Source organism: Marmota monax, unplaced genomic scaffold, assembly GCF_021218885.2.
Source record: "Marmota monax isolate L192 unplaced genomic scaffold, Marmota_monax_Labrador192_F-V1.1 WCK01_AAM20220418_F8-fsc00070, whole genome shotgun sequence".
Taxonomy (NCBI): Eukaryota; Metazoa; Chordata; class Mammalia; order Rodentia; family Sciuridae; genus Marmota; species Marmota monax.
Window position 1 is genome coordinate 5,342,567 of NW_026692116.1, and position 17,601 is coordinate 5,360,167.

Genomic DNA, 17,601 nt, shown 5'->3' on the forward strand with positions numbered 1-17,601 from the left:
TGGCAGGCCCTAGGTTCAATCCCCAGTGCTCGCTCGCATTCCCTCTCTCTCTCTCTCTCTCTCTCTCTCTCTCTCTCTCTCTCTCACACACACACACACACACACACACACACACACACACAGAAAGTAAACAATAATCTAGCAGCCCTGAGGGCTTGGAGGAAGGATACAAGTGTTGAGTGGAGAAAGGGGGACAGGGAGAGGCGATCATCTACAGTTGTTTTTATTAATAGTCACCCCAGCAGCGCTTCTCTGCTGATCTGACTGACCCGGAAAACTCCCCTGCCCGCCCTTGCTTCAGGGGTTGCTGACATTTCAACTGTACAGTCAAGCAATGATCAGCCCCACGCAATGCAGGGAGAGGTGAGGCCGGAATCTAAAATACTTGGTCCCAGCCGCCTCCCACACACTCAAGAAGTAAGGCAGTCTCCAGGCTCTGCAGGTTTGGTTCTCACTGTAGTACCCGGAACCCGGATTCTCTAGGGTGGACAGTGGGGAGACAGCCTGCAGCCTCGGGATATACCATCCTATAGAAACAGAAACTGCAGGGGAGACACCCAAGTGTTGCTGGAGGAGCCACCTGGAGAGCCTGCCTCTTGGAGTGCTGGGTTCAGTTCTTGCCTCTCTACAACTTCCTAGCTGCGTCTCCTCAAGTTACAACACCCCTGTTCTGTGCCTCCGTTTTCCTCACCTGTAGACTGGGGGTATCAGTAGCTTCCGCCTCGTGGTTATTGAAGAATGCCTGTAAAGCGGGCACAGCAGAATACCGCCCACAGTAATTGCTGCTCACCTGTCATACATCGCTCTCACTTCCCCACCCCGCAGGACAATGAGGTGAGACTTCACTTCCTGCTCACTGCGGTGGCAGAACACCTACATCAGGCCGCAGGAGGGCCCGCCCTGGGTCGTGGCGCGGCCGGCTCTGCCCGGGTCGTGGCGCTTGCAGAGGTTAGGCGACATCCTGGGAGCCACTGCCGCGCAGGTGGTTGATCCGGCCGGCAGCGAGGTGTCCGGGACCTCTTCTCCAAACAGGGCAGGACGCCGGCCAACAGCGGAAAGAGCTAAGCAGAAAATCAAGGCAGAGAAAGGGCGGACCTCAACCCAAGATCGCGGGGGAAGGCGCCCAGGGCCCAGCGCAGGGCGCGCGGAGGCGGCCGCTGTGCAGCACTGCGCCCTCCGCCCCTCCCCGGCGGACCGGCCCCGGCGTCTGGGCTCTGCGCGCACCGCGGCCGCGGCCGCTCGGAGTCCCCAACACAGCCGCCGAGGACACGATGCAGTGCCTGGGTGCCAAGTACCTGGTGAGTGCCTACAACTTTGGCTCTCGGATTAGAACCCGGAGGGAGGAGTCGAGGCTGATTCCTGCAGGCACCTGCTACCTGCCCAGCCGGGACACTGCTGCCCCCAGCCCTCGGGGATAAGCCTCTGGTCAGGCACCTCCATACCCCCGAGGGCACCTGGCCGGGAGGACTCTGGGCCCCCACTCGGGTGCTGGGGCAGAGATGAGGGAGACTCTGGCCGCGGGGCGGGACAGGGGGGCTGCGGTCAGGTGCACCTCCAGGTAAGAACTTGGCGGCTAGAGATTTAACATCCGCTCTGTGAGGTTGGGTGTCTACCTGGTTGTTTATTCTTTTTCTCACCTCTCCTTTTTTTTTTCTGGAAGGTTTCTGAAGAGAGAGCTCCCAGGCCAAGAGAGTGGCGACCCCAGATTTATAGGAAATGCACAGATACAGCATGGCTATTCCTGTTCTTTTTCTTCTGGACCGGTTTGGTAAGCGTAGCTGCTTGGCAGGGAAGAGGCCAGTGTGTGTGTTCCGAAATAAATGTGCCTCAAACGTTAATTGCTTAAAGTTTATGCTGCAATGAAAAACTTCTGTCATTAGTCCAGAATGAACCTTAGTCCGGGGGAATTCTTGTCTGGCACTTGCTGCGGAATCTGTCTTGCTGCAGGCTCCACTGGTTAACTTCATTAGGAAACTGAGAATCAGAGTTTGCTGTGGGATCATTGTATAGTAAGGCCAGTGAGAATTATCTGAGCTCTCTGAGTGGAAGTTCTCTTACCGTCTGTCAAACCCCTAAATCAAATATTTCTCAAGTTTTTGCTAGCCTCTAACAAAGGCAAATCCAGAGAGAGCCTAGAAATACATTACTTTTGTTTTCTCTGAAATGCATACACACTCTTGGTATATTGTGTTTAGTATCTCGGAATGAGCCCTTTAGGTAAGTAGGTAATAACTGTTCCCACTCTAGTTTCCAGGTAGTTGCTGGGAGACCTCATCCGGCTGTGCCATGTTAGTCCTGGGAGAGTCTCTTGGAAGCTGAACCTTGACACATTTATACTTATTTTAGAGTTGTAAGTGCAGCAGAAAAAGTCTCACTCAACTTTTTTCAAAGGCCATGTTCTTGAAATTTTCCATGCCAGGTTGAGGCATGCTATTTGCTGCATGGTAAATGATTAATTTATAAAACCTGATAATAACTACCAGGTAGTAACTATCTTTGTTGAAAGAGTTCAATTAGAATAGACCCTAAAATATCATGTTCATTGTTCTAAGTAAGAAAAGCATTCATGTGTTCACTTGTTGACTTTGCAGACTGGTTTCACATAGCCAGACTGGATTACAGGCACAGTGGCAGGTTGGCCTGAAATTTTATGTTGTTGCTGATGCTGTTTATACCATGGCCTCGAGGAGCTGAGAAAGGCAGTGCACCTTCAACACCTTCTGCCTCCCTTTCCCACAGATGGCAGGTGCTTTTATCTGGGTCTGCTATTGTATCAGTGCAGGGAGCAGCTGTCCTGCCTTGTGCCTGGCAGCTTTGACCTTGGACTGCTATTGTCATTTAGCGATCTTCCCTAACCCCTCTATGGTTCAAAGCTAATACATCACTTCCAAATCTCAGCCCAGCAACTGTCTGTGGGAAGGATTTATAGATGGTCCACTGCAGCCTGAAGAATTATGAACCAGCTGAAACATGACATGAAGCTGGAAAGTGCTTTAAAATTACACTGTATTTGCAGAATAGATCTGAAGATTTCCATATATCCAAGTTCTCTTCACTGAGTTCAGATTTAATAAGGAGAGTCCTTTCTTAGTTGACTTTTTGTAGCTTCTGCAACATTTTTAGCCACAAAACATATTTAAAATACAGAAAAAGGTCCCCCCCCCACCGTCTTTGTGGATCTGCTTCTTGTCTTGTGACAGATGTTCTAACGGGTGATATACTGGACAGGATTATTGTTGATAGTGCTGCCCTGAGTTTGGGCTAGACAATGAAGGCTTGGGGGAAGATGTCTGAATTACAACTATGGTCTTTTGCAGATAGGAAAAGCACCAGCTAGTGCTTATGTTTGCATAAAATACACAGAACAGAACATCTTCAACTCTGGGTCAACTCTGCTTCTACTTACCTCCCCACGATACCCTCCCACCTTGTCCTTTTCTATTCATATTTCAAGTCTCCATTTCCCTAATATCTCCCATGCACATTGACAGTAATCTCTTTGGTGACCACAACCTCCTATATCACCTCTCAAGTGCAATTGCACATGTATGTTTGCAATTAGAACAATGATGGTTTAGGGTACTAGTTGTGTTATGGCAGGGACTCAGGAAAACTCAAATCCTATTCCTACTTCCTCCTAAAAACTTTCCATTTCTCCCCACAAGCTTTCCAATGAAGAGATCACATACACTCTCATGGCAAATGAAAAATGTCACTTCATAATTAGGTCTCTAGTGAGCTGTGTAGAAGTATAAAACCCTTTTCTTCCCCCTGAGCCCAAATGCAATCAGGACCTTATTTACTGTGCTGCAAGTCAGAAGGACAGGAGGTGGGCATGTCATTGCTGGGTAAGCTTACCATGCCAGCTTTGGGGGCACAGAGTCATCTCTACATCCGCAGACTTTAAATGAGTGAGACCCTGTCTACTAGTAAGGGTGATCTACTCATTCTCAATGAATGACCTACTCATTCTCAAATCTGGTCTCAGATCACAGAGAACCCTGGAAAGTGTAGGAGCAGGAAACTCAAGGTCTGAGCTGAAAAGTCCTACTCTTTTCTAGGCTGAGTTTCTTTTTATTTTATTTTGTTTTATTTTTTATTAGTTCTAATTAGTTTTACATGACATAGAATGCATTTTGACACACCATACATAAATGGAGTATAATTTCTCATTCTTCTGGTTGTACATGATGTAGAGTTACACCTGTTGTGTAATAATATATGCACATAGGGTAATCATGTCCAATACATTCTACTGTCATTCCTACTTCCACACCCCCTCACCTCTTTTTATTCCTCTCTGTCTAATCCAAAGTACCTCTATCTTCCCTAGCCACCCCACTTTATTGTGAATTAGCATCCACATATTAGAGAAAACATTTGGCCTTTGGTTCTTTGGGATTGGCTTATTTTGCTTAGCATGATATTCTCCAGTTCCATTCATTTACTGGCAAGTGCCATAATTTCATTCTTCTTTAAGGCTCAGTAATATTCCATTGTGTATATGTACCACATTTTCTTTATCCATTCAAATATCTGTTGAAGGGCTCCTAGGCTAGTTCCATAGCTTAGCTATTGTGAATTGAGCTGCCATAAACATTGATATACTATAAATTGTATTATACTGATATTAAGTCCTTTGGGTGTAAACCAAGGAGTGGGATAGCTGGATCAAATGGTGGTTCGATTGCAAGTTTTTGAAGAATCCTCATGCTTTCCAGAGTGTTGCACCAATTTTCAGTACCACTGGCAATGTAAGAGTGTATGTTTTCCCCCATATCCTCTAAGCTGAGTTTCTTGAGGACAGGGACTAGGTTTTGTTCATCCTTGGATACTCCAACAGAGTCTCTGGCACACACTTGACACTTAAAGAATGTTTGTTACTTTTACTTCCAAATTAGCATTGAAAGCAGAATATCTGAAATGTATTTGACTTTGGATGCCCCTTTGGAACATATATCCATATAGTATGTTACTGAGTGGTATACTATATACTCGGTCCCGCAATGAGCTTGTTTGCATCAAATACTAAACAGTATTCTAAGTAGGTATTGTATTTTGGGAAACTAGCAACACTAAATTTGTGTTATGGGAAAAAACATATTCAATATTGGCAGAAGGCCTGGTAATGCATACCAGTGAATAGTTGTTTGAACTGAAATTTCAAATATACCGCATTCACTATAAAATTAGATAAAAATGACCATGAAGCCTGGCATGGAGGCCTCAAGCCTATAGTCCCAGCTAAGGAAGGAGGACTTCAAGTTGGAAGTCACCCTTAGCAACTTAGTGAAACTCTCAGCAACTTTGCAAGACTCTGTCTTAAAATAAAATTTAAAAATTAAAGGACTGTGGATGTAGCCCAGTGGTCAAGTTCCCCTGGTTTCAATTCCCAGTACAAAAAAAAAAAAGACTATTGATTGCAAGATATTTGTGTCCAACAGAATTCCTGAAATTCTTTTTTCTTAAGTTCTCTATTTTGTAAATTTAAGCAGTTACTCCAAAACACTATTTTAAGGCTTCTTGTAAATAATATTTTAATCCACTTCAACTGTGACCTTTACAGAGATCACTAAAAGACGCCCCAAAATTTTTTTTTAAGAAGAAAGGAAGAAAACTTGGGGGAGATAATGAGCCTGGCCTTGATGCACTTAGATAAACCAAAAACCTCAAGGAAAAAAAATTAGTTGTCCCAGTGAAATGTGTCAAAAAACAAAAATTGACAGATTCCTGAAGAAAGTCAGAAGGTGAAGAGGTAAGAAAATGGAGAGGAGGGGCTGGGGATGTGACTCAAGCAGTAGCGCGCTCGCCTGGCATGTGCGGGGCGCTGGGTTCGATCCTCAGCACCACATAAAATAAAAATAAAGATGTTGTGTCCACTGAAAACTAAAAAATAAATATTAAAAAATTCTTAAAAAAGAAAATGGAGAGGAATCTACGTGTTTCAGGTTGCTACCCCTACACACACACCTAACCTGCCAAAACCCAGATTCTAACAGCAGGATACTAAGCAGATTCAGTTGTTGCTTCTAAAGGAGGGAACTGCTGGGGACCTGGAGAGATTTGTGTTTCGCCTGGTTCCATCTTATATCGACATCTTCAGGGACACAGGGGATGGTGTCTTGTGTCCTGTGAGCAGGTCCTCATGTACCCCTGGGCTTTTCTAGATGTTCATCATGGGCTACTCGGCAGTGGCTGGAGCCACAGCAAGACTCCTGTTCGGCTATGACAGCTTTGGCAACGTGTGCGGCAAGAGGAACTCCCCAGTGGAAGGGGCCCCTCTTTCAGGGCAAGACATGACCCTAAAAAAGTAAGTGTCAGAGTTAAGTCCCCAACCTATAGAGGGACTGTGTTTCAAAGCTGTACGAATTTGTGGTTTAGAGTCCGGAAACTGTTTTCCTATTTAAAACTGTCAGCCTCTCTCATTAGCAGGAGGGTCGTGTGTGTGTGTGTGTGTGTGTGTGTGTGTGTGTGTGTGTGTGTGTACTGGTGAGGGTGCAGCTTTGTCGTCCTAGGTGCAGCTTCAACCTCTGCTGCTTTTCAGCTCTGTGGCCTTGGGCAGAATCCTTAGCCTGTCTGAGCCCAGTTTGCCTAATGATAACTGCGATAGCTAGGGCACAATAAATGTTGTTACTGTTATTATCCATAATGTAATAGAATCACTAAAAGGAAGGGGATTCCACTTAAGAGGTAGACAAAGTAGTTATCCTCAGAAACAGGAAAAGCATGGTTTCCAGAGGAGGAGCAGGGAGAATGGGGAGTTACTGTCTACTGGGAACAGAGTTTCCATTTTGCCAGAGGGAAAGAGGTCTGTGATGGACGGTGGGGATGGCAACACGTGGTGGCCACACAGTGAATGTACTTAATGCCACCCACCTGACTTAAAATGACCAAGACGGTAAATTCTATGTCTATTTTAACACAATTTCAAAATTTTTAAAAATAAAATATCTATTTTCCAAACACCCAGGAGATGGGTCCCCCTTCTCTTTGTGCACTGCCTCCCTTCCTGCCATCCTCAGCTGGAGGGAAAGTGGCTTCTGAGACCCCTCCTCAAGGCCTCTCCCATAGTAGACAGCCTACAGGGCTCTTCCTTTGACATTCCTGATTTCAGCAGCCTGGTTATGTGTTAGACAGTGGCCCAAGAGCTGCCACTGCCTGCAAATGAACCATGATTGGTGATACCAGTTTTTTTCTTGTTGTTGTTTTGTTGGGGGCTGGGGATTGAACCCAGGGGCACTTGACCACTAAGCCACACCCCAGCTTTTTTTTTTTTTTCTTAGTTTAGAGACAGGGACTTTTTAAGTTGCTTAGGGCCCCCCTAAATTACTGAGGCTGACTTTGAACTTGTGATCTTCCTGCCTCAGCCTCCTGAGCCACTGAGATTACAGGCGTGCACCAGATTGCTGGGCCTAATTTTGTTCTTTGCCCTATCTTACCCAGCCGCTGGGTAGCTGTAGGCAGGGTCTTCTAAATGTCCTGGCTCTTAAACTGCGTTTAGTTCCCAACATTGGCCACTTTGTCCTTTCCATTTGTCACTTCCCAGTATTCTGTGTTCAGCTGTTCTCTGGAGTTTATTTGAACACTCTTGGGCAGGATATAGTTGGCAGGGATGCCAGTGTGTACTTTATGCATCCATATCTGGCAATCTATGGGCAGTTTAACTAATGCCTTCTCTCCCTCAGGTACCTCTCAGAATTATGCCCTGAAAATGCTGAATCTAGAGAAGGAAAGTTTTGTTAACATTTGAGTATGGTTCACAAGCTGTGCTACTCTGTAGATGACCCCGGGTTGGCATAATATATATTCAGTGATGCTGAAACATTTGATTAAAAGTTTGCCTTATTAATTCTCATAGTTGGCAGTATGTAGATACTTTTTAAAAATTTTTATTGTTGGTTGTTCAAAACATTACATAGTTCTTGACATATCATATTTCACACATTTGATTCAAGTGGGTTATGAACTCCCATTTTTACCCCATATACAGATTGCAGAATCACATCAGTTACACATCCACATTTTTACATATTGCCATACTAGTGTCTGTTGTATTCTGCTGCCTTTCCTATCCTCTACTATCCCCCCTCCCCTCCCCTCCCCTCCCATCTTCTCTCTCTACCCCATCTACTGTAATTCATTTCTCCCCCTTGTTTTTTTTCCCTTTCCCCTCACTTCCTCTTGTATGTACTTTTGTATAACAATGAGGGTCTCCTTTCATTTCCATGCAATTACCCTTCTCTCTCCCTTTCCCTCCCACCTCTCATCCCTGTTTAATGTTAATCTTCTTCTCCTGCTCTTCCTCCCTACTCTGTTCTTAGTTGCTCTCCTTATATCAAAGAAGACATTTGGCATTTGTTTTTTAGGGATTGGCTAGCTTCACTTAGCATAATCTGCTCTAATGCCATCCATTTCCCTGCAAATGCCATGATTTTGTCATTTTTAATGCAGAGTAATACTCCATTGTGTATAAATGCCACATTTTTTTATCCATTCATCAACAATAAGAAAACAAATAACCCAATCAACAAATGGACCAAGGACCTGAACAGATGCTTCTCAGAGGAGGACATACAATCAATCAACAAGTACATGAAAAAATGCTCACCATCTCTAGCAGTCAGAGAAATGCAAATCAAAACCACCCTAAGATACCATCTCACTCCAGTAAGATTGGCAGCCATTAGGAAGTCAAACAACAACAAGTGCTGGCGAGGATGTGGGGAAAAGGGTACACTTGTACATTGCTGGTGGGACTGCAAATTGGTGCGGCCAATTTGGAAAGCAGTATGGAGATTTCTTGGAAAGCTGGGAATGGAACCACCATTTGACCCAGCTATTCCCCTTCTTGGTCTATTCCCTAAAGACCTAAAAAGAGCATACTACAGGGATACTGCTACATCGATCTTCATAGCAGCACAATTCACAATAGCTAGACTGTGGAACCAACCTAGATGCCCTTCAATAGATGAATGGATAAAAAAAATGTGGCATTTATACACAATGGAGTATTACTCTGCATTAAAAAATGACAAAATCATGTAGATACTTTTTAAAGTCTACAGTTAAATCCAATGAGAGGCCATGCTCTAAGACATGCTTTCTGCTTCATTTGTCTCCTTAGACATGTGTTCTTTATGAATTCCTGCAAACCGGATATCAAAGGTAGGAAGCTTGGTTCCACTGCCCTCTGTGTGTCCAGCTGTCCTGAAGAGCAGCTCAACACCTTGGAAGAGGTTCAGCTCTTTGCAAACACCAGTGGTAGGCACCAAGGGGCCAGTTTGCTCTCCCTGCCACACCTTCCCACAGTGGAGTAACCTGTGGGGATCTAGAGGGGGTAATTTAGCCTGACCCTGCTTTCTTTGGAAAGCTACTCCTTTGGAGGTGCCTCATCTTGTGTGGAAAAGGACTTAAACATTTTCTCATGAGCTTACTCAATTTCATTCCAGCCTCTCTGGATTTATGAAACCTAGGCTGTTTGGCGCCTGCTCCCTGCAGCAAAATGGTCTTCCACAGAGAGTAAGAAAGAGACATCAGACTCTTTTTTTAATTATATCTTTTTATTTTTAAGTTTTATTTTTCGTGGTACTAGGGATTGAACCCACAAGCACTCTCTCACAAAACTACATCCCCAGACTTTTTATTATGAGACGTGGTCTAAGTTGTTGAGGCTGACCTTGAGCTTGCAATCCTCCTGCCTCAGCCTCTGGAGTTACTGGGAGTATAAGCATGTGCCACTACCACCTGACAGACAGCAGATTCTTAAGGCCTGAGGCTTCAGGTCGAATTGCCTACAAGTTGGTCCTTTGATGAAATTGTCAGGGCTGGTAGATACTTTGTTGACCTGTTGAATAATCATAAACTGTACCAAAAGCATTCATGTAGCTGAAATACTTGCTCTGGACTCACTGGTTCAGATTTTTGTTTTAAGAATTAAACAAACAAAGGAAAGAAAAGGAATGTGAGGCAGCCCACTGCAAATTTTATCTGCCTAAGAAATACAGTGCCAGGTTTTTAAAATGATTTGCAAAGCCAAGTTAAAAATATCAAGCTCCTGCAATAAATTATCTTCAAATAACTTTCATGTCATTTTAGTACCAATCATTTAATGTTTAGTTTTGAATTTGTGGTTTTGGAGAGAAAAGAGGCCCTAACTCAATCTAAAATTGCATGTTTATTCATTTTGTTTTTAAGTCACCTGGTTCCTAAATCCAGGTAATGTATTCTATCTCCTTCTGGCTTGGCAAAATGATGTGATTTCTTTAGTGGTTTCCCCCAGGAAAATGGGTCTAATGTAGGAAAATAGTACTGTCTGTGTCTTGTGCTTTCAGGGTCTTTCCTGTGCATCTATAACTTGAATTCCATCAACTACACGCGGAATCCAAATGCAAACTCACTGTGCCCTAGGCTACCAGTTCCTCCAAGGTAAAATCTTCTGTACTTCTTTATGTATCAACAATAGCTATCAGGTACTTGTCTTCTACTCTTCTAGGCATGTTTTGTAGAAAACATGAAGGACATATTGAGTAAGCTCCTGCAGGGAGCTTAAGGTCCACAGAAGGCCAAGGACAAACAAGGAGGGATCATTTGCAACACACACAATGGACAATGTACTAGTAACCAGGATAAATAAGGAGAAAATTTAGCAAACAATAAAGATATATATAGTCTTCCAACAACACCCTACAGCTAGCCATATATATAATATACATAATATGTAATTTATTACCAAATGAGAGATTTTTATGAAGTAGTTGGTATGTGTTTTTTCTTTAATTGCAAAGTAAAAACATTGTGCTTTTTCATACAGCTACACATTGTTAATTTTGGTTTTTGTTTTGTTTTGGGGGGGCTGGTTTTTGGTACTGGGGATTGAACCCAGAGGTGCTTAACCACTGAGCCCTTTTTATATTTTATTTTGAGACAGGGTCTTGCTAAGTTGCTTAGGGCCTCGCTATATTACTGAGGCTGGCTTTGAACTCACAATCCTGCCTCAGTCTCCCAAGCCTGTGCCACCACACCCAACTATTGTCAGTTTTTATAACTAGATTCCTCCACAAGAAACAGCCTGGGAGAGCAAGGCAGAGTGGGTTCCATATCTTTCTTCTCAAGGATCTACTGGGTGAACTCCTTGCAGGTGTTATTCCTCCCTATCAACTATGGTACAGTGTAGGCAATTTACAAATATTTGTAGAATCAAGTTGTAATGATGAAGTAGTGATTGCCAGGGCAAACCGGTTCACATTGGCACCTTCACAAAGTCCTAAGGGAAAAATACAATTCATTATCACAGTCAGGCTACTGAGATTTGTTAATGGAGAACTTGGAATGGGTGTTGCTATCCTTTTGAAAAACATAAGTATATTTACAGTGAGTAAGAACTGAGAAAAAAATCCCTGAGAAATAATAATAATTTAAGTGAAAGACTTGTGACAACTTTCTAGTAGTACAGTCTTTGTTAAATTCTTGGTTGGGACCCACATAAGTAAAATAATATATCACAAACCCAGTGTATCTATACCATCAAATTTACTTAGGTATAGAAAACAGAAATAGAGATCTTGCAAAATAAGACTTCCCCTGCATAAGATTCATAATAATAGTTCCTATTCTGCTGCACTTTAAAAAATAATTTATTTCATGTTCTTCTAAGTGGTTGTAAGTACAGCTTGAAAAATACTAATCTTGCAGGTATTCAAAAAAGACTCAAATAAGTTTTAATTACATATGAAGCAGAATATAGTTAGTCATTTTGGTGACATTCTTTTCTTTTTATCTGTTCTTTTTAGGTATGCATGACAGTAGAGTATATTTTGACATTCTATACATATATGGAGTATAATTTCCCATTTCTGTGGTTGTACTTAATCTGGAGTTACACTGGTTGAGTGTTCATATATTGGCATAGGAAAGTTATATCTGATTCATTCTACTGACTTTCCTATTCTCATTCCCCATCCCTGCCCTTCATTCTCCTTTGTCTAATCCAATGAACTTCTATTCTTCTCCCCACTCCCCTATTTTGTATTAGCATCCACATATCATAGAGAACATTCAGCCTTTGGTTTGTTGGGAGTGGCTTATTTCACTTACCATGATATTCTCCAGTTCCATCCATCTACCATAATTCCATACCAAATGCCATAATTTCATTCTTATTTATGGCTGAGTAATATTCCATTGTGTAAATGTACCACGTTCTCTTTATCCATTCATCTGTTGAAGGGCACCTAAGTTGGTTCCATAGCTTAGCCATTGTGAATTGTGCTGCTATAAACATTGATGTGGCTGTGTCACTGTAGTATGCTTATTGTAAGTCCTTTGGGTATAAACCAAGATGTGGGATAACTGGGTTAAATGGTAGTTCCATTCTAAATTTTCTAGGGACTCTCCATATTGCTTTCCATAGTGGTTGCACCAGTTTGCAGTCCCACCAGCAGTGTATGTGTGAACCATTTTTCCTACATTCTTGCCAACATTTATTGTTACTTTTATTCTTGATAATTGCCATTCTGACTGGAGTGAGATGGGATCTCATCATTCTAAATGGAGAAAAATTAAAAGCATTTCCTCTAAAAACCAGAACTAGACCAGGATGCCCCCTTTCACCACTGCTATTCAACATAGTCCTTGAAACCCTAGCCAGAGCAATTAGACAAAAGAAAGAAATTAAAGAGATACAAATAGGAAAAGAAGAGCCCAAATTATCCCTATTTGCCAATGACATAATTCTATATTTAGAAGACCCCAAAAACTCCATCAGAAAACTTCTAGAACTCATAAACAAATTCAGCAAAGTAGCAGGATATAAAATTAACACCTGTAAATCAATGATATTCACACACCAATGATGGATCAGCTGAAAGAGAAATCAGGAAAGCTATTGCATTCACAGTAGCCTCAAAAAAAAGAAAAGAAAAAAGAAAGAAAGAAAGTACTTAGGAATCAATTTCACAAAAGAGGTGAAAGACCTCTACAATGAAAACTACAGAACACTAAAGAAAGAAATCGAAGAAGACCTTAGAAGATAGAAAGCTCTCCCATGTTCTTGGTTAGGCAGAATTAATATTGTCAAAATGACCATACTACCAAAACATAATACAGATCAAATACCATTTCTATTAAAATTCCAATGACATTCTTTAGAAAAAGTAGTCATAAAATTCATTTGGAAAACTAAGAGGCACAGAATAACCAAAGCAATCCTTAGCAAGAAAAGTGGTGCAGGAGGCATCAAAATACCAGACCTTAAATTATACTACAGAGCTATAGTAACAAAAAAGGCATGGTATTGGCACCAAAACAGACATGAAGAAGACACAGAGACAAACCCACATAAATATGGTTATCTCATACTAGACAAAGGGGCCATAAGTATACATTTGCGAAAAGATAGCCTCTTCAACAAATGGTGCTGGGAAAACCAGAAAGCCATATGTAATAGAATAGAATTGGTGGCATTCTTTTCTAAAATGAGCACTTGTGTTGTAGGTAACTGAAGGAAGCCAAAATTATTTGCAGAAGAGAGTACTCCGTCCACGTTTCAATGTTATCTTATTTTTTAAATTCTGGTTGTTGTCAGATATCATCAAATATGTCTCAACGAAACCTTACCCAGGAAAAAAACCTAGTATGTTTAAATGGGTTGAAGAAAAATTATTCAGTGCTTAAAGAAAAAGATTTTTTTTAGGAATCCTATTTGTACCTGTACCTACAGATGGAATTGAAGAGAATGGAATTGTTAAGGTTGCCACTTAAGCAGAGTTGGGTGAACTCTCCTCCTACAGTATATGGGATGACAACCCAAATTCCACAGCAAGCCTCTATCTTGATACTGATGGCAATCACAGAGAACATTTAACTGAACTTTCGATACTTAGTAGGTACTTTCTAAGTTCAAGTTTGTGATGTGTATTAACTTTTGGGGCCTCACAAAGCTTGTGTGCCAGGGGTATTTTTTTCATCCCTGCCCTAAACCTTCGAAGACTGATCAGAGAGAGGGGAAGTCAGCCACCCAGCCAGTGGGATGACTGGCATTCACACCCCAGCAGTGTCCGTGTTTGTTTCTAATCCAGTCTAAATGTTCAAGGCCAGGCTGAACCACCTGGCCAGTGGCCTCCTTAGGCTCCCACCAAGCTAGGAGGGAAACCATCCCTACCTTGTGTCCTTGGGTCGCCATCTTTCTGCCTCTCCCGCCAGTCCTAGCCCTTTCCACTCTCAGATTCAGACCTTTCCAATACTAACTTTTCAAGTGAAGACAAAACGGTTGATTGACTGGCCTTTTCTTGGACAGAGTGAGGAAAACAGAAATAGGCTCCAGGGCTCCGTTTCCTTTTCCTACACAAGTCAGTGTTTGTTTAGGATGGAAATTATCATATTTATCGTGGAAGAATGGTGCCAAGATTCAAAAGCTAGAAAACATGAGAAGTGTGGCTATAGGGCCAAAGAACATTTTCCAAATACCTCTTTTTGACTACACCAATTGTTTCGTCTTCCTCTGTTGATCCTATGAGGTATTAGCATCCCCTTTTTATGCAAAAGCTGAAAAAGGTATGAGCTTTCAAGAGCAGCAAAAAAGTACTGCAAAAGATAACAAGCAAGCATATCTTTTTCCTTTTGGTGTTCAATATAATACTGTATTTTGAGTCTCCTGTGTATTTAAAAATCTAAAAGGTTTGAGACTCCCCCTCCAGCCCCAGTAAATTCTAGTTCTAGCCTCTCGCATAGAGGTTCCAGCTGGGCGCTGCTATGTTTGCTCTGAGAATTCCACAGACAGGGTCACCTAAATATGCAGGCAGCTCTCCAGAGAACTTCCTGAAAGTCTGACTGGCTTTGCTAGTGGTAGGAAGAAAAGGAACATGGAGAAGAAACCTCAGACTGTGTCCTAAAGACAACCCCCTGCCTCAGTTAATGATATACTCTGGGGGCAACTAGTCAACTACCCAACCTGGGTGGCCCATACATCACATGCTTCTCTGTGTTGCCCTCAGGGTAGAGATGGGTCATTCTTTCCCAGTATATGGTCATTAAGTGCCTAAAAATCACTATAGTTGACAAAATGAAGGTCTTATGAAGAATTGTGTTTGAGGAAAAAACAAAGTAGCATTAAAGCTGTATCTGAACTTAATGTTCAGAAACACTGAATGAAAGCTCAGAAAACATGTGCTTTCATAACATTTCCGGGAGAATGGGGCTCAGAAGTGTAGCTCAGCAGTAAGATGCTTGTCTAGTATGCATGAGGCCCTGGGTTCCATCCCAGCACCACCATCACCACCAAAACAAAAAAGAAAAGAAAAAGAAAAAAATCAGATTTATTGGTGTTAAGAATCTGTTTAGTGGTAGAAAAAGAAATTAGAGGTTTAAAAATTGAAAAGCAGAACGTAAAATTACTACTCTGCAAATGGTATGACTATAGACCTGGAAACCTAATGACTAAAAAGCTCCTATGAACAATAAGAGAACTCATGTAGGTGGCATGCAACATGATTAACATACTGAAACCTAAACATTTGTGCTTTTACGAGAGCAAGAAAAAACACACAGAAAAACACAAAAGTGCCTAGAAGCCAATTTAACTAGGAATCTGCTAGATTCATAGGAAGAAAACCTGTACATGTTCTTCAAATACAAAGAAAACTTGAACAAATGGAAAGGCATACTGTGTGTTCTTTTTTTTTATTATTAGCTACACATGACAGTACAATGATCTTGACAATTCATATATTTGAATCAAATGGGGTATAATTTCTCATTTTTCTGAGTGTACAGGTTGCAGAATCACATTGGTCATATAGTCACGAATATACATACAGCAATAATAATGTCTATTTTATTCTGCTGCCCTTCCTATCCCCCCTTCCCCACCCCTCCCCTCCCATCACTTCTCTCTACCCAATCTAATGTGACACGCTTTTTTTCCCCTCTCATCTTCATACATGTATTCTGTATGACAATGAGGGTCTCCTTCCATCTTCCGTGCAATTCCCCTTCTCCCTCCCTTTCCCTCCCATCTCTCTTCCCTATTTAGTGGTAATCTTCTTCTCATGCTCTTCCTCCCTACCCCATTTTGAGTCACCCCCCTTATATCAGAGAAGACATTCAGCATTTGTTTTTTAAGGATTGGCTAACTTCACTTAGCATAATCTGCTCTAATGCCATCCATTTCCCTGCAAATGCCATGATCTTGTTATTTTTTTAGTGCTGAGTAATATACAGTTTGCTAATATAAAGAAAAAATGTCAGTTCTCCCTAAGTTGATCTATAAATTTATCATAATTAGAATAATAGGATTAGACCCAAATGCTTACAAGAATTTACTACATGATAAGATTATCTTCCTAAATAAAGAACTATTCAACAATAGTATTGTACAACCAGTTAACATCCAGGAGGAAAGTACTGGAAGAAGTCAAGGGAGAATTCTTTTATAACCTAAGAGTAGGAAAACTACTCTTTATGGCTTAAGATTCATAAGACAAAAAATTCATTAATTTGACTACATAAAAAAGGAATCATTTCTGCCATACAGAAACACTGGAAGCAAAGTTAATAGGAAAATACTCATAATTCATATAAGAAAAAAAATTGCTTTCTCTAATTTGTGAAAAATCTTGCAAATCGACTTTGAAAAGACCAAACTCTCAGTGTAAAAATGGGGTAGGGCCAGGCGTGGTGGTGCATGCCTGCAATCCCAACAGCTCCAGAGGTTGAAGCAGGAGGGTTGCAAGTTCAAAACCAGCCTCAGCAAAAGTGAGGCGTTAAGCAACTCAGTGAGACCCTGTCTCTAAATAAGATATAAAATAGGGCTGGGGATGTGGCTCAGTGTTCCAGAGGCCCTGAGTTCAATCCCCAGTAGTCCCTGCCAAAAAATGAGGTAGGAATCTGAATAAATGCTTCAAAGAAAAAAATAAAATGTTTCTTTTTTAAAAATATTTTTTAGTTGTTGATAGACCTTTATTTTATTTATTTTTATGTGGTGCTGAGAATCGAACCCAGTGCCTTACTCATGCCAGGCAAGTGTGCTACCACTGAGTCCCAGCCCCAGCCCCAGCCCCATAAATGTTTCTTAAACATAAAAGAGGCTGGACCTCCTTGTGATAGAGGACATGGCATCTAAGTCTCCACTGTCTTCACCTATCAGATGGTCAGCCTCTAAAGGTTTGATAATGCTGTTTTGGGCCAGGGTCTAGGGAGATGAGCACTTTCATAGATTGTTGAGCCAGTGCCCCAAGGAGGGCATCCTTGGCCCTGACAAATGTCATGGCCCTTCACTCTGTTGCCAAAGCCACTCTCCCTCCACATTTCCCAGGGTGGTTCAGATCTTAACCTTTGGGCTTCCCTAAGCTCAATGAGTTTCCCATGAAGCCCTTGTCTTCTGACTTAGGAGAGGTGCCCATGACTCTCTTTCCCTTGGGGACAGGGAGGGGGCACATGAACATTCTCCAGAAAAAAAAAGAAAAAAAGAAAAAAAGAAACCTTCAGAATTGCTGTTCTAATGACTCTCTGCACTTGTCAGCACCCGAACAGTAGTGAATTTCACTGTATACCAATAAAAAATAAAATCAGCCAAGGTGTCAGGAGCTCTCAGGATAGAACATAGAC

The 17,601-nt window shown here is 41.9% G+C and overlaps 1 protein-coding gene across 3 annotated transcripts in view; it reads left to right on the plus strand.

Moving 5' to 3' along the window:
- The first annotated feature begins 446 nt into the window (after window positions 1-446).
- The window catches only part of Slc44a3 (solute carrier family 44 member 3), an 82,089-nt gene continuing 64,934 nt past the window's right edge, over window positions 447-17,601 (plus strand). Inside the window, exons 1-5 of one of the 3 annotated variants that reach the window (XM_046462125.2) lie at window positions 447-1,298; window positions 1,661-1,768; window positions 6,168-6,310; window positions 9,125-9,261; window positions 10,332-10,425. In XM_046462125.2, the coding sequence (XP_046318081.1) occupies window positions 1,272-1,298; window positions 1,661-1,768; window positions 6,168-6,310; window positions 9,125-9,261; window positions 10,332-10,425 (509 nt within the window). In that variant the 5' untranslated portion in view covers window positions 447-1,271. Of the gene's footprint in view, window positions 1,299-1,424; window positions 1,559-1,660; window positions 1,769-6,167; window positions 6,311-9,124; window positions 9,262-10,331; window positions 10,426-17,601 lie in introns of those variants that run through there. The other 2 variants (XM_046462133.2, XM_046462156.2) reach the window with 2 other exon arrangements.